The sequence below is a fragment of the Anolis carolinensis genome, chromosome 4 (assembly GCF_035594765.1).
Source record: "Anolis carolinensis isolate JA03-04 chromosome 4, rAnoCar3.1.pri, whole genome shotgun sequence".
NCBI lineage: Eukaryota > Metazoa > Chordata > Lepidosauria > Squamata > Dactyloidae > Anolis > Anolis carolinensis.
In genome coordinates, this window is record NC_085844.1 from 82465714 (window position 1) to 82493216 (window position 27503).

The 27503-nt window shown below is 40.2% G+C and overlaps 2 protein-coding genes across 3 annotated transcripts in view; both read right to left on the reverse strand.

Annotated features, from left to right (window-relative positions):
* Positions 1–17612, reverse strand: part of edem3 (ER degradation enhancing alpha-mannosidase like protein 3) — a 50924-nt gene extending 33312 nt beyond the window's left edge. The window contains exons 1-7 of one of the 2 annotated variants that reach the window (XM_062980734.1): positions 17312–17612; positions 11522–11567; positions 7863–7963; positions 6459–6498; positions 4513–4625; positions 3171–3324; positions 586–720 (exon numbers count right to left, since the gene is read on the reverse strand). In XM_062980734.1, the coding sequence (XP_062836804.1) occupies positions 586–720; positions 3171–3324; positions 4513–4625; positions 6459–6498; positions 7863–7963; positions 11522–11567; positions 17312–17478 (756 nt within the window). In that variant the 5' untranslated portion in view covers positions 17479–17612. The remainder of the gene's footprint in view (positions 1–585; positions 721–3170; positions 3325–4512; positions 4626–6458; positions 6499–7862; positions 7964–11521; positions 11568–17311) is intronic. The other variant, XM_062980735.1, reaches the window with a different exon arrangement.
* A 3538-nt stretch (positions 17613–21150) lies between these two features.
* niban1 (niban apoptosis regulator 1) overlaps positions 21151–27503 on the reverse strand; it is a 91445-nt gene continuing 85092 nt past the window's right edge. The window contains exon 14 of the mRNA XM_062980733.1: positions 21151–25902. Within this exon, the coding sequence (XP_062836803.1) occupies positions 23864–25902 (2039 nt within the window). The 3' untranslated portion in view covers positions 21151–23863. The remainder of the gene's footprint in view (positions 25903–27503) is intronic.

Consider the following 27503-nt stretch of genomic DNA (forward strand, 5'->3'; position numbering starts at 1 on the left):
TGTCCTCTTAACTGGAATTGGTGATCTTCTAAGTACTAGATGTTCTTCATGGCTTGGATTAACAAAGTGAGACACACACAACCTCTGTGTTATCTTCTATAAACTTGTTATCTACTACAGATAAGGAAAATGCTAAACACCAGTTATCTAAGTATTCACATATTCAGATTATGCCCAACCAGTCCTAAATGGTAAACAGCTACACCAGCAAAAGAGACCAATAGCAGACCAATAGCAGCAGCTTACTAAAGACAAATGCTGATTGTAAATAACAAAGAGTGCTGTTGCTTATACCATCTGATGGCTGAACACATAGGATACATAGGAATACCATGTAGCACACACCACAATGGTGATAAACTATACAGATGTTTTGAATATTTGTAACACTGTTTTCAAATATACACAAGGAAGCAACTGACGAGTTTTCAGTAAAACGATTTTAGTTATCAGTTCTGAACCAGCTTTACCACTGTTAGAATAAATGCTACCAAATAATCATTCACAGAGAGAGAGAGGAGAAAAATACTTGAACAAAATTTATTAATACAAAAGGAATGATTAATTATATGCCATCAAACAAACCTCAAATATTGATGCCCCTGTGAAGCGGCTCAGAGCAGCAAACTCTAAGATCAAGGTACCAGCACAAGCTGTACAGGTATCAGTTTCTGTTCCTGTCCGTGCCTCTGGACTCCTTACACCAAATTTTAAGTTAACCTAGAACAAAAATAGCAAAGTCTCTTACTACTTATATTGCCTATGAATTCAGATTAAGCAGATTAGTGGTGCAAGTTGAACAAACTCTAATCTGAACAGTTTCCAAATTCAAAACTTTTTGCTGCCAGACCACCCAGTTCTGGCTTTGAGACAGTGACTGTGGCCTCATTTACAAGATCGAAGCAGGAGGCTGGTGGGGTTCCTGGAGATCCTGTGTAATGTCACATCGCCCTTCCCATGAATATCATGTTCAAGTCTAATACACAATACAAATAGCAAATGAATGAGACATGAGACTGGAGAGAGACACAAAATGCTGAAAGGCATGGATTTGTGGTTCTCACCATTTCAGAGATATTTGGATTCCTACGGCTTCAGAGATATTCCAAAATCTGGGGGGGGGGGGGGGGAGAACTAACATCCAAAACTGTAACATGGCAAAGAAATTAAGAGCACATTATTTAACATTAATAATCAGTGCTTCTACAATGATGTGACAGGGAAACAGTATTAATTTTTTTTCTTAATGTGTCAGACCAGTACCATATTTGTGCCCGCTGTTTACAATGGCTCCTAGAATCTTTTAAAAGAACAGTAACAACTCAAATTCATGGACTTTCCGTAGTACTGTTCTGAATACATGTAAATCCTTGGGTTACAAACAAGTTAGGTTCTGTAGGTTTGTACTTACATTTAATCTATATACATAATAAAAGTGAAAATCTGTATGTGTGTATATGGCACGGGTGTCTGCTCACACAGACAGCCTCCAGCCTCCAGAAGCAGATTATAGTTCCCAGTGCTGAGGAGCTAACAAATCACTCCCTCCCAATACATTGCAGGTTACAGCAAGAACATCCCAGTGTTCCTTTCTCTCGCTATTTGCATGATCCTCCCCACTGCCTCTGCCTTAACCCTCTCCTATATAGAGCAACAGATATCTATATATCTACTACCTAGACGAACCCTGCCATGAATCAATCAACAGGATTAAATTGTACAGCGAGTCTTTAGCTAGATATGGCAAAAGGCCCTACCTGTATCCACTTTATGGCCTGAGGTAGCTGCCCCAGTGATTTGCAAGGCTGTGCCATCTATGGCAGGACCTACATGCTGAACAAGGCCACTGAAGAAAGCCCTATATACTTAAACCTTTTCTACCCTTACCTACAGCACACAGAAAACAGAGGAATTAATCAGCAACTGAACATACTAGAGAGGGAGGTTTGGGGGGAATTCACCATTATTTCTACGAGTTGTAAGGACTGGGATGTATAGTTCACCTGCAATCTAAGAGCACTCTGAACCCCACCAATGATGGACCTGGAACTAGCTGGCCACACAGACCCAACATGACCAACAGTGAATACTGGCAGGCTTTGTGGATGATTGACCATGGCATCAGAGTTATAGTTCACCTGTATTCAGAGTGCTCTGAATCCAGCAGATGACAGATCTGGACCATATTTGGCACACAGACCCAACATGGCCAAATATGAATACTGGGGGAGTTTTGGGAGGATCGACCCAAGATTTTTGGGAACTGTAGTTCACTCACATCCTTATGCATTTTCTAATGGGAGCATTCATAAAAAATAACAGGAAATACTGAGGTTTTTATAAGACATAGCGTAACATATGACCAAACTGATATTATCTAACATCCAAAAACAAACAAGGCCCTTTTCAAATAACCCAGGCAAGACCAGATACCCAAGCAAGTTTGTATATAAGTCGGAACAGGTAATTTTTTAAAGTGTAACTTCATCCAATTTTTTAAAGTTTTGGATAGTTTAGGGAAGGATTAACACACCTGTGCCATTTGTTTTGCTGTCTGTGCCCCTGTTCAGATTTCACCGCACTTTCCGTTCCTGTGATAACTGATGTTTGAAAATTTTGGGTTGTCATGGAAACAAAGATTGGTGTTAAAGCTTCAGTGGACACCTCTTCCCCTTGATCACTTTTTTAGTAGTGTATTTCCTTCCCCACTTAGAAATATATTTCCTCTCATTTCCTGTTGTTTCAACTTCCACATTTGTAACTAAGATTTGGATGTAAGTCAGATGTCTGTAACTTCGGGACTGCCTGTAAGTTCTTACAGAGTTTGAAGCAAATAATGTATTGGGTAGTTACCCAAATCAGTATGTTAAATATTGTAAATGTCTGTAATTCTAGTCTGGGTGAATTTGAATGCTAATGTTTTCTATCCAACACACTGTATTTGAAGTTATAGCTAAGAATACAAAAAGGAGAGACTTGTTATTTTCCACAAAACAGTAAGACACTGTGGGGATTCCTGAGGAAAGTGACCTCTAAGGGTCACCACCCTGTGGATGCTTTCCTAGATACATTACACTTTATGTGGAATATTTCTCAAACGAAAAACAGAATTCCTATGTGGCCCAACATCGCCTAATAAAAAAGATAGCAGTAGATCACATTATACTTACTCTTGGATATGGGAGACCACTGGTGGTGTTAAAAGCTGGAAGAAGCTTGTAGCCCAGCAGTTTAGCCATGTGGAGAAGTTCCCCGCTATACCACTGCATAACTTCACCTTTTTCTTTGAGCATAATCGCTACCGAATGTCCACCTAAAAGTCCACTGAACACAAATAAAAGGTAATATCGTTCAGAACTATGTCAGATTTTGAAAATATTGATGTTAGTCATGGGAATGTTTAAGGATGTAGCTGTGAGAGAAACAACTAGGGTCGGCAGTGTTCAGTATGTCTTAACATTGAACGAACTAGAATCAGAGCTGGAAGGGAACACAAGAGCCATCCAGTCCAAAATAAAAGTGGCACAGGACAAGAAAAGAGAGAATAACTATTGCGTAATTTTTTTCCAATACCTAAACAAGAGTTAGCAGTTGCATCTATACCATGCATGTTAAGAAATCAAGAACAAAGGTAATGGGGAGTGGAGTGCTCTCCGCTTTTGAAGAATGAATACAACTAAGGTAGTACGCATACTGATGAACAATTTAGCTTCCTAGTAATTTAATAAGAATCCCTGTTTTCCACAGATTGTATTTGTCTAATAACCCAACATGGGAGCCTGGCTAAAAGACAATGTTTACTAAAAGGCTGAAATGCAGATAAGCAAACTGTCTTATTGAAACGTAATTCATTTAAGGTCTACAGGTATTTCAGGAAAGCCACAAGTAGGACCTCACAGTATCAGTCCTAGTTTCTTGGAAGCGATGGTAAGAGGCATACTGCATCTGATTTCTACAGGAGCCACAGAGCCATGGACAGCTTCACTGCCCATAAAGTTGACTAATCCCTTTAAAAATCATCTTACAATGACAAGAGAGGACAGAATCGTTATAGAAAATAAAAAGAGACCAAAAAAGAGAGCTAAATTATGTGTGTGCCATGTCTGGTTTATACAACTCATAAAACATAGCACTTCTCAGCACAGTCCTGGGATTTTAGCCTTTTAAAAAGATACGCCTGACTATAATTTACTGCAGCTCTTGTTCAATGTATATATGTATTATTCCAGATACCAAGCTTTTACTAAATGAATGCTTATAATAGCATGTTCATGTCTGCTGGAAACTGGACAGTTTCAGTCAAACAAAAACATGCACTAAGTCAAATGATGCAACATATATACAAATGGTAAAAATAGGTTTTCAAAATATTTTTGGACTACGACTTCCAATTATTTTTAAACACTTATAGAACTTACAGAACACATATATTGAAAATCAGATTAAAATATGTGAAATGAAACAGCACGACAGATGGCTAAAATATCATTCCTCCTGCCACATAAAACTTACCCAAGGACTCTGATGTTGGTTTCAAACACTGATACTACAATATCATTGTCTAAATTAACATCTCTGATCACTTTTTTAACAGCGTCTTCAAACTCTTTGGTCTTATTTAACACCTGAAAAACAAATATGAATGTAAAATAATCTGCTCACTAGCACTGAATCAGGTTTATTAGATAGCTATGGTAAACTATGATTAAAAAAAGAAATATATTAAAACATAATTCAGAACAATCCAGGAAAATATAGGTATAGTCAGATAGAGGATTCAAGATCCCTATTTGCATAAAACACTGGAATGACTTGGAGTTTACCTCAGGACAAACTGTCTTAAGTCAGAAATTTAGAAGGAGAGATGCCATTATTAAACTGGGCAAAGATTACTCTAGAAGACTGAAAACTAATGAAAATCTTATGCAATTCAATGAGGAATCTTTTTTTCAAAGACACTTTTTTTTTTTACAAAGGCACATTCCAGAGTCTTATAAAGCAGATTGGAGCTAAATTTTGTTCCTTTGGTCATGATAAGCTCTTCCAGGAGAACAGTTTATTAGGTCAGTTAATATTGTTATTCCCCAAATTAAAGATGGAAGGCTAAAGCAGATAAAATGATGGTTGACCTATAACTCAGCCTGTGGTCTGAGGCAAGATATCAACCAGGGAATTCCCATTTTATACATAGACAATATAGTAAGACATCTCTAAATTACCAGAGAGACTGAGGCTCCATCTACACTGCTATATATCCAGTTTGAGCTGGATTATATGGTCAGTGTAGACTCATATAATGCAAACTGAACTGCACTGGATTTTATGTCAGCAAAGACTCATATAATGTAAACTGAACTACATTGAACTGGATGATAGGAGTCTACACTCACATACACTGTAATCCAGTACAATTCAGTTAGGCTGGATCTACACTGCCATATAATCCAGTATCTGATTCCAGATTATCTGATTTGAACTGGATTATATAAGTCTACGCTGCCATATCATCCAGTTCAAAGCAGATCATCTGGATTCAGAAACTGGCATTGTAGATAGGGCCTAAATCTGCATTCTGAAACTGGATTACATGGCAGTGTAGATGGGGTTTAAGAAAGAACCTTTCTTAAAGGACAAGATCTCAAGAAGATACCAGGAAGCCAATATTCTTTTTCTTTTCTTTCTATCACTAAACTCTCATAACTACTCTATTTATCTATGCATCTATTTATCTAGTGCTAACCCTTTCTTTTTTTACCCTATAGTACATAATACTATCAATAATACCACTCAATACTTATATAATATCTTGGGTACTTAAGATTTCTCTCTCTCTTTTTTCTACTTTTTCCTTTAACTATAGCTATATTTTATCATTGTAACAAAAAATCTTAATAAAGAGTATATTAAAAAAAGAACCTTTCTGAAAGCTTTGATGGAAATGTTTGGGAATGACTGCTTGGCACATAGCATCTTATCTTAGGCCCCATCTACACCGCCGTATAAAATTGAGATTATCTACTTTGAATTGGATTATATTAGTCTACACTACTATATAATCTGGCAGTGTAGAAGAGGCCTTAGGCAGAGACAACAATTTTGGATCTCTTGAGATTGGCCCAAATTTGTACACTAGCAGGGAACCACCATTTTATCTGCAAAGCATCAAAGTAATAAAATGCAAAAACTATTGTAATGCGTATTTATTAAAAGAGACTACAACACTAAAGTAATCAGTGATTACTTGATCTCAGGGTTGGGCAACTCCCAAGGGTATGGATAGATACCAGCCTCCTTCACACTGTCCTATAAGCTCCTGGGACTGCAGTGGGGGTGATGGAAAAAAGGCCTTGAGGGACCATAACTGCTGTATATTAAAGTCAAACATTTAAAAAATTGAAACGGGAAATCTGAACAGTAAAAAACCCAAAACAACAACAAAATAAGAGAATACAACCCACCACAAGAGTGTCCAAAGTATCAATCAGCGTCAGTGAAAATCTGGGGGTAGGGGGAGAGAAAAGAATAAGATGTTTGGACCCAGTAAATTTTAAGGAGCTAAAATAAAACATTCGTAGATATTCAGTCCTGATTAGTAAATAGCACACTAGGATAAATGGCAAATCTGTAATGCAAGAAACCAGGTGTGGCTGAGAGTATGTGTAAGCGAACTGAACACACAACACCAAAGTCGTCTTTGTACCTGCCAAAGCTACTATGTTACTCTACGCAGTTCTGCAATTCCTATGCGTTCCCTGTATATACTGCCTCCTCCCCCAAACTGGCAACCCCCAAAAAACAATTCTGATTTCCAAGTTAGTTTTGAAAGTTTCTTATTTCTGAACAAAGAAGTTAGAATTGCACAATTTTATGCAGGTGTTTACTGACTATTATGTACATACAAATATTCTCAGTAAATCCCACAATACATGTATGCAGTTATTATCTGAGCCATTATGGAAACATGGAGGATTATTTCCCTTGTGTGTGTAAAAAGAAAGTGGCATTGACCCATAACTCTAGGAAAATATGGTATGAACACCAAGAACCGGGAAGCCCTGCCACACGCTAGTTCTAACTGGAGGTCAGCTGTTACCAATGGTGCTATGTATTTTGAAGAGGCACGAATAGAGAGCAAATGAAGAAACGTGTCAAGAGGAAGGCAAGCCAACAAAATTCTTGTCGTCATCACCTTCAATGTGGAAATCTATGCCCTCAATGTCAAAGACCATGTGGATCCAATTTTCAGTCATTTATGGATCCGCCATGAAGACTCTATCTTTGGAAGATAATCATACTTGGCCATGAGTGATTGCCCATGATGATACATGACCATTACTTATGTTCAGTAAGAAACAGATTAGCATAATTGGATTAGCAAAACACACCAGCTAATTAATATTTCCAAATTACTAATAAAACACAATTCAGCAATCCACTTGGCCACACACACCTATGTGAGTCACTTGTAATCTAGATGATCCAAGTTTTGAAAAATCCTCCTTCTGGGATGCCTACCTACATTTGTGCCTTCATTATCAAAAATTACTTGTTATAAGCCTGCTGACAAGCCTAAATTGAGGATTAGATATATCATTAAATGTACAAATGTAATATTCATTGTTATGTAAATAGTAGCAGGCAGGAAAGATCAAATCCCAATCCTGCATGACTTTGAGGCCTGTCAGGCGTTCATTGAACTACTATTTAGAAAACAATTTTTTTTTTTACAGTCAAGTCAGTAACGCTAGGCATGACAAAAAATGTCTTCCATAGTTCTTCATTCAGTATTCACATTTAGGTCAATTCACATTCAGATCCACAGTATCAATTTCACATTAATATAGTCATTCCAGGATACTAACTTTCCCAAGGCATCATCCACATCCCCACGACTTGGTTCTTGACCCCGAACTCTTCCACGGCAAGTTAAAGGCATGAGCTCATCGGCTGGGTAGGCATGTTCCTGTTGATTGCAAGCAATAAACCAACAAACAAATAAGGAACAAGTAAACGGAAAGCTAAAGAGGTGAGTAGATAGATATATCATATGACACAGCAATAGTGAGGCCATGTTTCAAATCCAGGCTGTCGCAAATGCAGGAACTAAGAGATACACACTTTCTAAATTCATGAGAACTTGATTGTTCCAAAAAAAGGTGCAGGCCATTTTGAGTGAAGCACCATGTCTTTCACTGAACAGGTAAGTATTTTAACTAGATAAATTGCAGTAAATGTTTTCCACATAAGAAGCACCAGCAAACACAGGACAAGTCACAAGATGCTTTAGTGAATTAATGATCAGCAGTAGAAGGCAGTGTTTCTACGGTTCTTGTTTGGGCTTATTTACCCAGAGAATGCTTGCTGTTTAATATCCTGCGGTCCATTCATTTACACCGTAATTTTTTGCCTCATCCTGTGTATCCCGTACCTGGAGTGATTCTGAGTAAGCTGCAAGGCTTTCATTACAAGAAACACCTGTCCCAAAAGCAGCAATCACAATGCTATTAGTTTTCACAGAAAAATATTACACTTCTGGCACTGCCTTCTGGTCAAGACCCCCCACCCCACCCCACCCCCACCCCCCCGCTGCTCAAAAGGTGCCAGAACAAATACAGTCCATGTGAAAATTAAATTTTAAAACAGAACAGGGAATGTAAATACTGTGCCCAATTCTGGGCACCACATGTCCAGAGGAGACCAATGAAAAAGATCAAATGTCTGTAGACCATGCCCTAGGAGGAGCATCTTAAAGAGTTGGGTCTGTTAAGCCTGCAGAAGAGAAGGTCGAGAGGAGACATGATAGCTATGTTTAAATATCTCAAAGAATGCCATAAGGAAGAGGAAGCAGGCTTGTTTTCTGTGGCCCTGGAAACTAGGACTCAAAGCAATGGGTTTAAGTTACAGGAAAGGAAATTCCACTTCAATATTAGGAAGAACTTCCTGATCGTGAGAGCTGTTTAGCAGTGGAACTCTCTGCCTCGAAGTGTGATGAAAGCTCCTTCTTTGGAGGCTTTTAAACAGAGGCTAGATAGCCATCTGTCAGGGGTGCTTTGATTGTGCTTTTTCTGCACGGCAGAAGGTTGGACTAGATGGCCCATGTGGTCTCTTCCAACTTTATTATTCTCTCATTCTATGATTCTTTAAATAAATCACTTGTTTTGTTGTTTATATATATTCTGATCCCTGATCAAATTAGATCTATTCTAGTTTTTAAAACTGAACAAATATTGTCAAATGGTTGTTAAACCCAAGATTGCAAATATCTAACAGAACTATTCTCTATACAAATTAGAATCATAGAGTTGGAAGAGATCACATGGGCCAACTAAATCCAACTCCCTGCCCTGCAGGAAAAGCACAAACAAATTACCCCTTGGGCACAAAGCCTTACCATGTAAGTTACACATACTTGGTAATAGGTTTTAGGCCCAAGTAAAGGCATATTGAATTTGATGGGGAGAAACATTGAAATGGGACCAAAGGCTTAAATAGTGCTTTGCACAGCTTCAAAGTTCCAGATGAGCAGCCTCATCAACTTATCAAAAGAAATATGGAAAACCCAACAGTACAATGTATGCTGGTTGAATACTACAAGCACCGTAATTCTTTATGCCATCTCAAAGGAACAGAACTACTTTTAATACATGAAAGAAGAGCTTTCTTGCATTATTATACAGCAGAACGTAAGAGAAGTTATTTATCTAATAATCATTTGAAGCAGCATAGCCTCAAACCAAGAACAGCAATAAATGCCAGTACTTTGTAACAGTCTGTTCAATACTTTATTATCTTATAATCAAGGAAGGTTTAAATTTCCGGTTTTTCTTGGTAAGTTCAACAAGTCCAAAAATACAATTGCCTTATCTAAGGTCTTAGTATACGTGGCATGTAAATATCCTTCTGACTTCAAAGCTTCCAGGATATGCCAAGTCATACTTCCTTATAATCTAAAATGTCATGGTATAAGACTATAAAAGTCAGTCACTTTTTCCAGTCAGTAAGACAATACAGACCTATCAGTGATATGTGTGCTCTCCATGACACAACTTCAGTTTTAAAATGTATTTAATGATGTTTTCAACCCTCTATACACAATCTAGGATCAAATGCCCATTGTTTGCAATCTGTTTCACACATTAAATTGTACATATATTTTATCACAAAGGGCAGACAAAAAAAAATGGAGAGCACTATCTACAAATATTGCTTTTCATTATTTATGAGCAACAATGTTTGCTTTTTATTAGAAAAATGTGAGCAGGCTGATGACCATAACAAAGTATCAAGCCCCTACCGGCATATTTACCAGAAGTGTGCATATCCTGTTAATGTTACTATTAATAATACTTTTCTTTTGAACCAGTCAGATCCAGCTAATTGCATTATTCAGGTCCTTGTGAATATTTAAATGTATGAATTAAATGTTCTAAGTGCCTTCTATACATTTTTCAGTGTTTACCAATCCTATGTATAGATGAAAGGGATTACTTCAATTTTAATGATGCATAACAAAAAGAATAATTGCTTTCCCAACTACCAAGTGAATTTGTGGGAAGGATGACATTTCAACAAGGAACTTTCTGGATCACAACTTGCAGTCTTAGGGCCCTTCTACACAGCCATATAACTCAGAATATCAAGGCAGATAATCCACAATATTTGCATTGAACTGAGTTATCTGAGTCCACACTGTCATATAATTCAGTTCAATGTGGATTTTATACAGCTGTGTGGAAGGGACCTTAGGCCCCTTCTACACTGCCTATAGCCCAGGATCTGATCCCAGATTATCTGATTTAAACTATATTATATGAGTTTTCACTTCCAAATAATCTAGGATAAAAAGGTATTGTAATATGGGATCAGATCCTAGGATATAGGGGCAGTGTGCAAGGGGCCCAAGACACCAGCTCCTATTATTATATTCTGGTGCCAAAACCAGCCCTCAACTTGAGGTTGACTGAAATATATATGGCGACTTTCCTTAACTTGTAAATTTGCTCGCAAAATCTAGATGTATTTTTTCTGATGTAATTTCACTAAGTGAGAATGAACAGATTACAACCTTGATCAGCGGTCACCTTTCGAAATTAATTAATCTTTGGCATAAAGTTAACAATATTTGGCAGTGCAAAATTGATTGCAACATACTGATCTAAAGGTTAGTCAGTAATCGTCTTTGCATTACTAGCAACAATTAAGAGTAAATCAGTTAATCAATATGGGAATTGTGTTTTTTAACTATCTAATGATTTAAGATATTAAACTAAATTACATTAAAATCAATGAAGTTTCTAAATGAAGATGCTTAATACTTAGCAGTTACAGATAGTGGTGATCAGCGGAATTCATTTCCAAATCCACAAAACATTTCACAAATGTATAATTCTTAAAATACTACCATAATATTCACCAATACTAAATTATGCTAAAAAAAATCCCAGAATATAACTTAAAAACAGATCAAATCACTTAAAAGCTAGCTAAATGTTACAAATAATTATGTGATCACTTTACTTACCATATAATTACTATAGGCATGATCAAACATTTCTATTACTTGATTCCTGCAAAGAAAGCAAAACAAAAATTAGTATACACTCTTAAAGTATATAAATCCTTGAAAGGAAGATTGAGGCAAAAACAGCTGTTCAAATTAGGAGAAGAAAGAGTATCTCTCAAATAGGTACATACAATTCATAATTATTTGCACAAATGAACTAGCTAAAGATAAGCTACCAATAATAAATGTTTGTTATTCTTGATGCAAAAAGTTAAATGAAGTAATATTATCTGATGTTTTTTGTTTTTTTGCTGTTGATATTCTTCTTTGCCTCCAAGATATTTCTGACATCTGGTGACCTTAAAGTAAACTTACCATGAGATTTTCTTGTCTAGATTTGTTTGAGGGCACTTGCCATTGCCTCCCTCATCCACTGGGTGACTCACCCAGTGGATTTCCGTGGCTGAGCAGAAATTCATTCCCTGGTCTCCTGGAGCATACAAACTATTACATATGGTACATCTCTAGATATAAATCTGTATTAGATATACGCAAGTAAACAAAGACTGAGTCCCCATCTACACAGACCATTAAAACTGGCATTGAACAAAGTGGTTTCAATCAGCAGATGATTACATAGGAAAAACTGGAACTGGTTTGAGGCCCAGATGGTGATTACACACACTACAGAGAACTGATGCACATTAAAGGCTTCCTTTCACACAATTTTGTGGGAGTTTGTTGTCTGGATGCTGCAGTCTGAAGCTAGCTTTGAACTGCATTAAATGGTCAGTGTAGGTGGGACCTGAGATCCTATTTCATATTGGCAGAGCATAGGTGTCTCAAATGGTTATGCAAAGTAGCGGAGACTGCTCTATCTGCCCAGCAGATGCCCTGGTTCACAACACCCAGTGTATGTTTGTTGAGTGCAGCTCCATCTCCTCAGCCACTGATGAATTACAGAGATGAAATCTCCCATTTCCTAGATACTCTGGAGCATACAAGTAAGGCAGAGCATCCTTGGTAGAACACTGCTTCTTCCTTTCTCTCAGTAATCAACAGAAGGCAGGATAAACCTAAGCCCACCCATTTAAAGCTTTTATGGAAGGCACGTGGAAGGAGGTATTACATGTCTTCTTCTATAAGGTCTGGAAAAGTACATTTGCAGGTATAACACTGACTTATTTTCTTGTACATCATCAACAGGATGCCACCTAAAGAATGCTGAGTTCAAACAGTATATATATATATTAATTCCGTACACCATTTACTGTTCCAATTTTGGCATGTTTTATTAAGAAGGAAAGCAGTTCTATGAATGGAAGAAAAATACTACACTTTACTCCAAGTAAGAAAACATTAATTGGATTTGCATCCATACTGCGCTATTCATTGTTATCTATAATTCATGTTGTTGATCAAATATTATATTCCATCAATTCCTGCACATCACTAATATACATGTATTGCACAATGACTGGATTGTGGCTTTGATTTATTCAATGAAAATCCAAGTCTGCTATACAAAAAACAAGAAATTAATCTGGGGTGTTACAACTCACTGACAAAACACATACTATCCATGCAGAACAGTCCCAAAGCAACCCATGTCATTCCCAGTCAGAGCTAGAAAAATGTGTCAGACTGTATAAAGACCTGCTGTTAGTCATTATTCACAATAGACAAGTACATAAACCAATAGTGTGACTCAGTATAAATAAAGTCTTTAATCTTTCTGTGTTCTATGATTCATTAAACAAATTTCATTTCAAAATCCCTCGTGCTAGAAGTGGATGGCTTCTTTGCTCTTTCCACCTGGATTGATAATCTTAATGATCAGAGGTGGTTTCGCCTTCAAAGTAGTCTGTCAACAAATGATGCCACCTTGAATTTCATTGGATTTTCTTAGGCAAGCAATTCTCAGGGGTGGTTCTGCCAGTTTTTTCTACCAAAATACTGCATAAGACACCTGGCATTTTTAAGTCTCTCATCCAAGTACTAACCAGGGCTGACCCTACTTAACTTCCAAGATCAGCCAGGATCTGGTGCTTTCTACAAGATTTAATCTTCCCAGACACAGGTATCACTGGAATCTTTAAGCATGCTTCAATTATACAGGGCCTTGTTCTGTCTCTTCTATGTCTAAAAACTAGAGTTGGATCATTCTAACTTTAGTCTCCCTGGTGCACCATTGAGAACCTAAATAAAACTACTATCTTGTTACAATAACCACAGTGTGTTAAGTTAATGCATTACTTGTTCAAGACTGGATGACATTCATATGGACAACATAAGAAATCCGTAAGCTCAGCAGTGTTTTGCTTTCAAAAATGTGAAGCATTTTATTAACCATTCGCAATAATTAGCCTAAGTCCAATGTAACAATCAGAGGAAACAGTACTTTAGCAGATTTTTATTCATTTTTTAGCTGCCCAGGTTGTAGCACATGAGTACTTGCAGTCTCAGTCAAATACATTGCTAATATTTGTGAATTACTAGATTTACAAGATAAGCAGACTTGGATTTCAGACTCTTTAACTACAATTATGAAATAAACAAAAGCTCAGGAGATCAGACATCAAAATTAAGGAGAAGAGTGCACTGGAGCACTGAGCTCAATAATTTCTTTCCAGTTCTTGAACTGAGCAATGCAGACTTTTTACATAAAATAAAGTTTGTGTTTCTCTCTCTCTGGCTTTCTCTAGCAGTCTTAACTTGAAGACATGAGAAGACTATTGTTTTTTTTATTTAAGAGGAATCAGAAAGACTGATTACTGCAAAAATCGTCTAGATATCTGTCAATGTATTCCTCTACCTTGTAGGTTTGTTTCAGCAGGAAATAATCTTACAGTATATGTTCTTGTTTACTAATGTTTTAACTCAAAGCTTCCCAAACTGTGTGTGGTGACATGTCAGTGTGTCGGATGCAGTACATCGTATGAATGTAACGAGAAATTTCTGAGTCGATGTGAAATAAGCAATAAATCATATATTTTTGAAAAAATCAATGAAAAGTTTCATCTCAAATTTCCAATGTCTAAAAGGTGTGTCATTACAGGTGAAATGTTTGGAAAACTCAATTTTAACTAGTTTATGTGTTATATGGCTTTAACTGATGGTTTGTGATTTATTGTAATACATTTTGCTGTTCTCTGTGATTTCCAGAGGCAGGGTGGCCATCTGTTGTAGTATCATAGAATAATTGACTTGGAAGAGCCCACATGGGCAATCTAGTCAAACATCCTGCCATGCAGGAAAAGCACAAAGTATCCCTGCCAGATGGCCATCCAGCCTTAAATGTTTCCAAGGAAGGAGCTTCCACCACACACAGTAGAGAGTTCTACTGCTGAACAGCTCATACAGTCAGGAAGTTCTTTCTAATGTTCAGGTGGAATCTCCTTTCCTGTTATTTGAACAGATTGCTCTGAGAGCTAGTGTCAAGGGCAGCAGAAAGCAAGCCTGCTCCCTCTTCCTTATGGCATCCTTTCACATACAGTATTTATACATGACAATCATGTCTCCTCTCAGGAGCCCCCGGTGGCGTAGTGGGCTAAAGCCTTGTGACTTGATGTTGGGTTGCTGACCTGAAGGCTGCCAGGTTCAAATCCCACCCGGGGAGAGCACGGATGAGCTCCCTCTATCAGCTCCAGCTCCATGCGGGGACATGAGAGAAGCCTCCCACAAGGATGGTAAAAACATCAAAATATCCGGGTGTCCCCTTGGCAATGTCCTTGCAGATGGCAAATTCTCTCACACCAAAAGCGACTTGCAGTTTCTCAAGTCGCTCCTGACATTGAAAAAAAAAAGTCTCCTCGCAACCTTCTCTTATATAGGTTAAAGATACCCAGTTCTTTAAGATGCTCCTCATGGGGCATGGTCTCCAGACCTTTGATCGTTTTAGCTCCTCTAGACACCTTCCAGCTTGTCAATATTTCTTTTGAACTGTGGTGCCCAGAATTGGACACAGTATTCCAGGTGAGGTCTGACCAAAGCCAAACAGAGCGAAACCATGATGTCCTTCAATCTAGACACTCTACTCCTTTTGGTGCAGCCCAAACTCCCATTGGCTTTTTAAGCTGCTGCATCACATTGTTGGCTCATGTTCAACTTGTCTATGAAGATTCCAAGATCTTTCTCACGTAGGTTGTTGAGCCAGGCATCACCCTTTCTGTATCTCTGTATTTCATTTTTTTCTGCCTAAGTGTAGCATCTTACGTTTGTCCTTGTTGAAATACATTTTGTTAGTTTTGGCCCATCTCTCTAATCTGGTAAGGTCATTTTGAATTCTGATCCTGTCCTCTGGAGTATTAGGTTTCACTCCTAATTTGGTGTCATCTGCAAATTTGATAAGATGCTCCGTAAACCTTCATCCAAGTCATTAATAAAGATGTTGAACAGAACCAGGCCTGGGACGGACCCCTGCAGCACTCCACTTGTCATTTCTTTCCAGGATGAAGAGGAACCATTGGTGAGCACCCTTTGGGTTTGGCTGCTTAACCAATTACAGATCCACCGAACAGTTGCATTGCCTAGCCCACATTTGACTAGTCTGCTTGCAAGGAGGTCATGGGCAACCTTGTTGAAGGCCTTACTGAAATCAAGATATGCTACATCCACAGCCTTCCCTACATCTACCAAGCTTGCAACTCTATTGAAAAGATGATTAGTCTGGCATGACTTGTTTTTGAGAAATCCATGTTGCTTTTGGTAATCATAGCGCTAAGAATGCTAAGATCGTCGGGAGAGGCCCTGCTCTCGGTCCCACCTGCCTCTCAGGCAGGAACGAGGGAACTGTTCCTGGTGGGAACGAGGGACAGGACCTTCTTGGTGGTGGCTCCTCTGCTGTGGAATGCTCTCCCCAGTACCATCTGGCAGGCCCCGACCCTTCTGGGCTTCAGGCAGGAACGTAAAGACATGGCTTTGTGCGCAAGCATTTAATGAGTAAGCAAATACTGACACGGTCTGAATTAAGCTCTATGTAAGGAGCCCCGGTGGCGAAGTGTGTTAAAGCACTGAGCTGCTGAACTTGCAGATCGAAAGGTCCAAGGTTCGAATCCTGGGAGCAGCGTGAGCGGCCGCTGTTAGCTCCAGCTTCTGCCAACCTAGCAGTTCGAAACCATGCCAATGTGAGTAGATCAGTAGGTACCTCTCCGGTTGGAAGATAACAGTGCTCCATGTAGTCATGCCGGCCACATGACCTTGAAGGTGTCTACGGACAACGCCGGCTCTTCGGCTTAGAAATGGAGATGAGCACCAACCCCTAGAGTCAGACATGATTGGACTTAACGTCAGTGGAAAACCTTCGCCTACAAGGTTCTTGGAAGAATGGAATTAAGTAATTTATATGTTTTAATGTTTTTTAATGTTTGTATAATGTATTTTTAACTGATTACTGTTAATGGTTTTAAATGTGTTCTTAATGTTATTGATTGTTTGGCATTGAATTTTGCAGGGTGTTGTAAGCCACCTTGAGCCCCCTCGGGTGAGAAAGGCAGGGTAAAAATGTTGTAAATAAATAAATAAATAATTCCTTTCTAAGTGATTGCAGACTGCCTCCTTAATCTTCTGCAGAATCTTTCCTGGTATTGATGTCAGGCTGACTGGACAGTGATTGTTTGGATCCTCTTTTTTCCCTTCATGGAGATAGGCAAAACATTTGCTTTGATAGTGCAGACGGGGGTGGGACTGGGTGGCCCTCGGGGGTCTTCCCCAGCTCTAGGGCTCGATGCCAACCCCGCGCGCGCCTTTCTTTCCTTCCTTCCTCCCCTCCCTCCCTCCCGCTTCCTTGCCTTCTCCTCCTTTCCTTACCCGAGGCGGCGTTTCTCCTCCCGGCCCATGGCCTGCCCAGCGGGCGCCGCCGCCAGCACCGAGGAAGCGGAGAGGAGGCCCAAGGCCAGCAGCCTCCAACCGGGGCAGCGGCGGCCTGTCGGGGCGTCGCCGCTCCTTCCCTGGGCCCCGGGCGCTGCTCCGGTCATGGCAGCAGCTGCCCTGCTAGGCCCCGCGCGGTCCCATCCCCTCAGGAGTCGACGCGCCGCCGCCGCGAGAAGGGACCGGCCCTTCACTTCTCCAGCCGCCCCTCCCTCCGGTGTAGCCAAGGAAACGGGCTGTTTCCGGGTTCCCTTCCGGTCACGTGGCACCAAGGCCGGCGGGGAGCCAATGAGGATGGAGGCGTCGCGTCACCTGACTGCGCTTGGCACGCTCCCTCAGGCAGGGAGGGAGACGTGGAAAGCAGAGGCAATCCGCGCCAGCCGTGACGTGGCGCTCGCGTAGACATAGCAAGAGTTTAGAGCGCCCCACTCACTGACGTACGGGATTTCCGGGTGCGCACTAGGCTATTTTTTTTTTGTCTTTTGAAAAATCACCTCGGACAACTCGCAACCCGAATAAAGGAACCAAGGGCCTGTGCCCGCTTGCTTCTACTTAGTCTTAGGGGCTTCGTTCTTCCACCCTGTACTTCCGGAGCCCGTGCGAGCTCTCTTCCCAGTGCCTGGTGCGTGCGCTAGGCTCGGGCACTCGACACAACGCGCACGCGCACATACAAGCGCGCGGAAAAGCTCGATCTTAAGGAACGCAGGTGCGCCCCCTGGCGGAACCAGCTCGTTATAGCAGCCTGAGGATGCCACATAGAACCACCACGCTTCAATGCTGCTCTGGAACTTCCACAGTGGAAGCCTGGGCTTTGTAGTTCTGTGAGACCCTTCCCCACAGCCATATAACCCGGAATATCAAGGCAGATAATCCACAATATCTGCTTTGAGCTGGGTTATCTGAGTCCACACTGCCATATAATCCAGTTCAATGTGGATTTTACACAGCTGTGTGGAAGGGGTCTGAGAGAGCAGTGGGGCCACAATGCATTCCAAATCCGAGGATTCCATTGGATGAATCCGTGGCAATTAAAAGGAGTGTCCAGCTGCTATTTACAATTCTGAGTTGTAGTCTGAACATGGAGCCCCTGGTGGCGCAGTGGGTTAAAGCGCTGAGCTGCTGAACTTGTTGACCGAAAGGTTGCCAGTTCGAGTCCGAGTAGTGGACTGAGCTCCCGCTGTTAGCCCCAGCTTCTGTCGACCTACCAGTTTGAAAACATGCAAATGTGAGTAGATGAGTAGGTGCTGCTCCGTCGGGAAGGCAACTGCATTCCATGCAGTCATGCCGGCCACATAACCTTGGAGGTGTCTACGGATACGCCGGCTCTTCAGCTTAGAAATGGAGATGAGCACCAACCTCGAGTCGGACATGACTAGGCTTGACCTCAGGGGGAAACCTTTACCTTTACTTAGTCTGAACATTTAAAAGGAGCTATCCAAGGTGCTGAAACTGAGGGTTAGATCTCTGTGGCTGGATCTACACTGCCATATAATCCAGTTTATCTGATCGGATAATCCCAATGATTTGCTTTGAACTTTATATGAGTCTACACTGCCATATAATCCAGTTCAAAGCAGACAATCTCAATTTTATATGTAGATGGAGCCTGGGAAGAAGGTTCTGAGAGTTGCAATCTGAGATGCTACAGTGCAAGGAGACTTCCCAGGACAGGAGAAATGGTACATCCGGGGAGAAACAAGGTTTTTTTGTGAGTTTTAAAGACTATTTTAATTTTGTTTATTGTATTTTAATCTGTTTTTATCACAGTTACTCTTTGTTTTTTAACTTTTGTATTCTACTTTTTAAACTTGGCGTAAATAAAGTTGATAATAATAATAATAATTGGCCACATAGTGTTTCCAGTCCGCAGGCAAAATTATCTTTCAATATATTTTTCTCCAAATGTTTTTCCACCAGCATTCCTATTTCTGTACTAGCATTGCAGTAACCTTTTTAGGAGCTCCCGCTGTTAGCCCAGCTTCTGCCAACCTAGCAGTTCAAAAACATGCAAATTTAAGTAGATCAATAGGTACTGATCCGGCGGGAAGGTAATGGCACTCCATGTAGTCATGCCGCCCACTTGACCTTGAAGGTGTCTATGGACAACGCCGACTCTTCAGCTTAGAAATGGAGATGAGCACCAACCCCCTTGACTTAATGTCGGGGAAAACCTTTACTTTTACCCTTTACCCAACCATTTTTAGCTAAATATTTAGAAACACAGCATTGTTTCAGCCTCCAAAGCAAAGGGACAGGCAGAGTTGCAAAAGAAACACAATATAATAGAATTGACTTGAACAGCCTTATTGTCATTGTGCTATTGCATAATGAAATTAAATGTCTTCCCCAGCACATATCACTAATAATAATAATAATAATAATAATAATAATAATAATAATAATACTTTATTTATATTCCGCCCTATCTCTCTGAAGGAATTCAGGCCAGATTCCGATCACAAAAAGGCAAACATTCAATGCTTGAATACAACAACACGTAACAAGAAATAATAACACAACATAATAACACTGCAGCCAGGAAATCAGAAGACGTTTACTTCTTGGGAGGAGAGCAATGGCCAACCTTGACAAAATAGTTAAGAGCAGAGACATCACACTGGCAACGAAGGTCCGCATAGTCAAAGCAATGGTATTCCCCATAGTAACCTATGGATGCGAGAGCTGGACCATAAGGAAGGCTGAGTGAAGGAAGATAGATGCTTTTGAAATTTGGTGCTGAAGGAAAATCCTGAGAGTGCCTTGGACCACAAGAAGGTCCAACCAGTCCAGGAAATAATGCCCGGCTGCTCACTGAAGGGAAGGATATTAGAGGCAAAGCTGAAGTATTTTGGCCACATCATGAGGAGACAGGAAAGCTTGGAAAAGATCACGATGCTGGGGAAATGGAAGGAAAAAGGAAGAGAGGCCGACCAAGGGCAAGATGGATGGACGGTATCCTTGAAGTGACTGGCTTGACCTTGAAGGAACTGGGGGCGGTGACATTTTGTTATGGAAAATGTTAATTGGGGGTCATAAAAGATCTCACAGGTTGCAAACCTTTGAAGCTATATCTGGCCTACAAGGTGTACTTCATTCACCCCTTATAGAATCACATTTATATTATGCAATATAAGAGTGGTGTGGAGCCCCCAGTGGCACAGCAGATTAAACCACTGAGTTGCTGTACTTGCTGACCGAAAGGTCAGCAATTTGAATCTGGGGAGCGGGGTGAGCACCCGCTGTTTGCCCCAGCTTCTGCCAACCTAGCAGTTCCAAAACATGCAAATGTGAGATCAATAGGTACCGCTCCGGCGGGAAGGTAACGGCACTCCATGGAGTCACGCCAGCCACATGACCTTGGAGGTGTCTATGGACAACGCCAGCTCTTTGGCTTAGAGATGGAGCACCAACCCCCAGAGTTGGACACAACTAGACTTAATGTCAACCCTTACCTTTATTATTAGTGATGTGCACATATAGGAAATGGTAGAATTTATCTATATACATGCCACACGTTCATAATTCCCCAAATGTTCTAAAGATGTTGGATAAGAAAATGAAAATTATGTCACAAAAGAGATTTTATTAATATTTTCCTTGTTTCACAATTCAATTCTTGTTGGAGTACTGAAATGATAGTTTCTCAATCTTAACAGCTACAACAAACAGGTCAACGGTTCAGTTGGCAGGCTTCCGCCAAGTCTCCAAAAAAAAACTAGTCCTAGGTAATTTCTAGTTCTCAGCATTGTAGTGATGCTAAAGTAAAACACGACCCCAAATTTAAAATCATATTGGTTTATTTCTTTGGAAAAAGGTTACATGTAACATTAATAAAATCAAGGCAGGCACAACATTTGCTTTCAGAAGATGATGGCAATCCTTCTCACAAGAGAATTCGTAGTAGCTGGTCCTTTAAGGAGAGAGTCAGCCCTGGAGTAGGACCTGAAGTGGTATTCAGCTGCCTCCTTGCCTGTCTCTCCTTGCAGATCTCTCTCTTTATAGATTAATGTAACAAAATACCCAGTGAGAATGGGTATTGTCATCAATGATGGCTTTGTGTCTGCCATGTCAAAAACATTTGATATGACAAGTTTGTTATATGCCACTAGAAGATACAAATTAACTCTAGTCCCAACTTGCAATAGGAAAATCAGTGTTTTAAAGCAAATGATAACTTAAATGCACTTTTATTACAGTCACCGGAATGAACAGTGGGACTGTCTAACAATCTGAATGTATCAAGTCAACCTAAGAAAGATTATTTGGACACAATGTAACGGAGGTCCGGCAAATCCTTTTTATGGATTTCACTTTTCTGTTAAGGAAGTGATGATTTAAAACTATAAATGTGCCACAAGTCAAGACCTAAGAATAAGAAGGTGCTATACAGTATCCCATAAGTGTATAAGCAGTTCATGCGATGAGAAGTAAAAGGGACTAACTTTTTGCAAATCCTACTGCTCGTCCAGACATACTACAAAGCCCCATTGCCTGAGATACTTACGGAGCACATATCCAAACTGGCTCCATGCTAAGAATTACCCTAGGTGTATTTACTGGGGTCAGTAGGAGCAGTAATTGCTACAAAAGTATGCAAAAAATATGCAGTTAACATTCTGAACCTGTCCTAGAGATACAATAATTAATCATCATAGTTATTCTGTTATTTTTAAAAAATATCATTTAGATAGAACTGGAGGAGAGAGTATGCACACAATTATTTCTGTGGCCAAAAACTAACAATGTCTGGGGTTAGTTTTGGTTGTGTCTTCTTAACTGGGAGTTTAGTTTTAATGCAGGAATAGCGTTATTTGTTAATTACTGTTAATTAGTTTCACTATTTTGTACCTCAATGTAAAAAAGTGTATCAACTTAAATATTCCTAGAGTTGTATCCACAAATGATCATCTGTAAGAGGAACAAATAGCATGGGCTGAATGAGATGCCTTTCCTTGCTGCACTTTCCAACTTGCTCTGAAAGAATTGGAGAATTCCTCCAGAAGAATAATAGAGCTGGAAGAGACCACATGGGCCATCCAGTCCAACCCCTTCCATACAGGAAAAACTCAATCAAAGCACCCCCAACAGATGGCCATCCAGCTGCTGGAGGACAAAGGGAGTACAGGAAAAGGTTTTCTTGACAAGATCTGCTCAGAAGGGACTTGCTGTGACATGTCTCAGAGGCCAAGAGAGTGTGACTTGCCCAATGTTACCCAGTGGGTTTCCATGGCTGAGCAGAGATTCGAAGCCTGGTCTTTTGAGGTTCCTGGTTCAAAACACTCAGGGTGCAACACCGTATTGGCTCCATCAAGCAAGGGCTAGATGTAATCCAAATGAGTTCTCCTACCAAATATTTGTGGCTTTGGCCTCCAGGAAAGAAGGGTTGACTAGGGAATCTCTGGGTCTGCTATGGGATAGTCCTGTGCCCTCTCCTGAATCCTTTTTTTAGAAATAGTAAAATTATAGCCCACATATAATTATATAATTATAGCCCAAAAATTATAGCCTACATATAAAGATCCAAGAAAAATGTGTAGGTAGTAACCCATTAAGAAGCAACCCTGATTTTGGCTACCATTTTCATGGCCCAAAGACATGGCAAAATTCACTTAATTAGCATAATGTTTACTAAAGTTTACATAATTCTACTCTTCTGTGGACAAAACATGGACTGCCTCGTCACTGAAGTTTGCCCCACTGGATTGTGGTTCTTTCATAGACAAAGTCTTGGTTAAGGCACTTTGGAATAAATACAGTTACGAATTATTGTGAATGGTTATCATTCTCTTTGGGGACAATTTCTAAAGTGCCCTGCAAAAGGTGCAAAAGTTGAGGAGGAGGGACAGAGAAACCTGCTTCAACTATTCTGGTCATTTAAATATTGCAACAATTAAAAAGGACTCTATGGTCAAATCTCTGCCAAAAGCTTTTAAATACAGAAAGAATAATTCAGCTCATAAAGGTCACAGCTATATAAGCACTATTACACAGTGCAAGATTTCAGTAAGCAAATCACTTCACCCTATCGCTGAAGATTCTCATCTGTTTCATACCAGCATGTTTCAGACCAGATTTATTCTCCCTAAACTATATTTGGTTTAAGCCTTTCATTCTAAATTCTGCTCTCACTTCCTTGAAATCCTTACCCACATGACAGACTAATTCATTACAAACAGTTACAATGAAAGTTCTCAACAAATTCTATTAATGAGGAATTTGAAAAGTTTAAAAGGTTCTATCAGTTTATCACTGACAGAGCATGTAAGTATGAACCATGCTGTTGACAACTTTTGATGGGCAACTTCCATGTTGTCAGAAGAGACAGGAGAATTTTTTCAGACCACCAGCATTCTCAAAGACCTGAAGAACAGGAATGTGCGTGCTTTCCAATAAAGATGTTTTCATTTGAATATCTCAACTCAAATTTTTAAGGTGATTCTGATCATATTGACCTCAGTTTGAGATTTTAGATTCCTCAGATAATCTGTTTTTTTACTTCTCAGACTGGAATTCAAGATTGCTTCCCTTGGATATTTCCCATCCGCCTTTTTCACCTTCTGCCATGTTCACGTAATCTTCATTTGGCAAGGACACTTCTGCCAGTTTACAATCATCTCCTTGAATGACAGTGAAGATTTTGTTATCTATCACTACCAGTGCTTCCAGATTGCTAATCTCACTTTCTTTCAGTTCTGGAGTAACTGGCTGATCAGTTGGGTCTACTGTTGGGTCTATTGCTCCATCCGATTTTTCCCACCTGTCTCCTTCACTTTCTGCCATATTCACATAATCTGCATCTGGCAAGGACACATCTGCTTGTTTACAATAGTCTCCTTGAATATGATCAAAACTTTTGTTGTCAATCTCCACTACTCCTTCCAGAGTGCTAATCTCACTTTCTTTCAGTTCTGGAGAAACTGGCTGATCAGTTGGGTCTACTGTTGGGTCAATTGCTCCATCCGATTTTGCCCACCTGTCTCCCTCACTTTCTGCCATATTCACATAATCTTCATCTCGCAAGGACACATCTGCTTGTTTACAATCATCTCCTTGAATGTGATCAAAAGGTTTGTTGTCCACTTCCACAACTCCTTCCAGATTGCTAATCTCACTTTCTTTTAGTTCTGGAGTACCTAGCTGATCAGTTGGGTCTACTGTTGGGTCAATTGCTCCATCCGATTTTGCCCACCTATCTCCTTCACTTTCTGCCATATTCACATAATCTTCATCTGGAAAGGACACATCTGCTTGTTTACAATCATCTCCTTGAATGTGATTGAAAGTTTTGTTGTCCATCCCCACTACTCCTTCCAGATTGCTAATCTCACCTTCTTTCAGTTTTGGGGAAACTGGCTGATCAACTGGGACTATTGTTAGATTTGCAATATTCAAGATGGACTCCTGTGTTTCAGCGGGATAACCTGAGATTGATGGTGCATGAACTTCCTTAGACTCAGATGGAGGAGAAGAGAGTTTTACCTCTTGAAAATTATCTTCAGCAGGTTGCCCTACGTGGCAACTGTCACCGAATGGGACATAATGAAGTGAAGAAAATACTTCTTTATTTTGGTTAAGTATTTCGCTTTCAGCAGACTCTTCTAATTGTGGTACCCGATCCATGCAGACAATGTGCATAGAGGGGAGGCCTACTTCACTCTGGTCAGATTGTCCAGTTTGGGGAGGTAGCTGTGGCTGGAAGTGGCCATCAGCATTGCAGCTCTCCACATCAATACACTGCATGACTGCCTCCAGCTCTGCTTTTGGTTGGCAAACACTCCGTTCTCCAGACACTTCAGAAGGATCCTTATGAATCGCAAAGTTTCCTTCCTCACAGATACTTGCTTTGTTTGTATCATTTCCTTCTGCAGGGAGAGAGAAAGACACCTTGGAAAGCTTTTGACATTTTCCATCATTCACTCTGTCCTCCTTGCCTGTTTCTTCTGCAGATTCCTGTGGCTTCAAAGTCTCAAATTCATGCACAGCTTGTTTAGTGTTCTCAGATGGAATATCCACTGGCAGTTCAACTGTAAAAGTTAGTAAGTTCCTTATTTCATCCACAGCACCAGGTACTGGGAGTTTTTCCTCTTCCACTGATGCTGTATTTTCTATCCCTGTGCTTCCATCTACATTTGCTTCTATTACAGTTGTTGGTTGAGGGACTCTCTGTTCTTCTGTAGCATTTTGTGTCATACTGGGTAACTCCTGCTTGCTACTGAGATCCGGAATGATTACTTTCTCCTTTGCTTCAGAAGCAATGCTAGATATCTTAGAAGAGAATTCCTTTTCATCATCCAATGGCTTACTAGTCTCATGGCATTCCTCTAGAGTGTTTTGTTCTGGTGTGAAAACTTCATTATTCTGAATATCAGCATCCAAGACCTCTCTCACACTAGAGGTTGGTTTCCTCACTGGGCTAGTTTGGGTTGATCCTGAAGGAGTTTTTAGATCAATCAGACTGGAGACACTTTCAAAAGGCAGGCCTGTTTCTTCAAAGAGGTTATGTTTCTTTAAGTGTGCAGCCTCTTTTATCACTAAGCAAGAGATAGAAACACACACACTTATTCAGTCACAGGGACACAACAAAAGAATGCCACAAAGGACAATTACACATAGAGCACTGCAAAATCCAAGAGTAGACTGTTCCTTCCAATTGGAACATATTGTGGAGTTGGATTCTAACCATGAATCCCTTTACTCCTAGTGTAAGCTTATCTGAGCAAAGGTGGGGTATGGGAGGGGAATGGCTCTTACTTGCTATTAATCAAAAGTATGGTATGTTTGGATGTGGGCATGATGGAATCAAGAGTTGTTTGGATGGGCAGTCAGGGACTATGGGCAAGGACTGTCTGTTGTCGAAGGCTTTCATGGCTAGACTCGCTGTTATTGCTATGAGTTTTCAAGCTGTATGGCCACGTTCCAGAAGCATTTTCTCCTGACATTTCACCCGCATCTATGGCAGACATCCTCAGAGGTTGTGAGGTATATTGGAATCTAACCAAGGGAGGTCTATATATTTGTGGAAAGTCCAGGGTGGGAGAAATAATTCTTGCTTGTTGGAGGCGTGTGAATGTTATAATTAATCACCTTAATTAGCATTTAATGGCTTTGCAGCTCAAGGCCTGGCTAATTCCTGCCTGGGGGAATCCTTTGTTGGGAGGTGTTAGCTGCTCCTGATTGATTCATGTCTGGAATTCCCGTTTTCAGAGTAGTGTTCTTTATTTATTGTCCTGATTTTACTGGTAGCCAGATTTTGTTCATTTTCATGGTTTCCTCCTTTCTGTTGAAATTGTCCACATGCTTGTGGATTTCAATGGCTTCTCTGTGTTGCCTGACATGGTGGTTGTTAGAGTGGTCAAGCATTTCTGTGTTCTCAAATAATAAACTGTGTCCGGGGTGGTTCATCAAGTGCTATGGCTGATTTCTCTTGCTGAATCAGTCTGCAATGCCTTTCATGTTCCTTGATTCGTGGTTGGGCAACGCTGCATTTGGTGGTCCCTATATAAACTTGTCCACAGTGCATGGTATACGGTAGACTACTGCAGAGGTGAGAGGATCCCTCTTGTCCTTTGCTGAACATAGCATTTGTTGGATTTTCTTAGTGGGTCTGTAGATAGTTTGCAGGTTATGTTTCTGCATCAGTTTTCCTATGCAGTCAGTGGTTCCCTTGATGTATGGTAAGGACACCTTTCACAGAAATGCTGGACCACTAGAGCAACTATCATGTCAGACTACACAGAGAAGCCACTGAAATCCACAAGCATGTGGACAATTTTAACAGAAAGGAGGAAACCATGAAAATGAATAAAATCTGGCTACCAGTATTTAAAAACTCTAAAATCAGGATAATAAATAAAGAACAACACTCTGAAAACAGGGGAATTCCAGACAGGAAACAATCAGGGCTTAGTTTCCAATATACTTCACAACCTCTGAGGATGCTTGCCATAGATGTGGGCAAAACATCAGGAGAAAATGCTTCTGGAACATGGCCATACAGCCTGGAAAACTCATAGCAACCCAAGGACTGTCTGCTTGACCTTGGCTCCCTAAACCTTCTCCACCTGCATAATCTGAAAAGTTCAATGCTTTGAGGTTCTTAACTGTAACCTAAGCCAAAGCAGAATGTATGTAA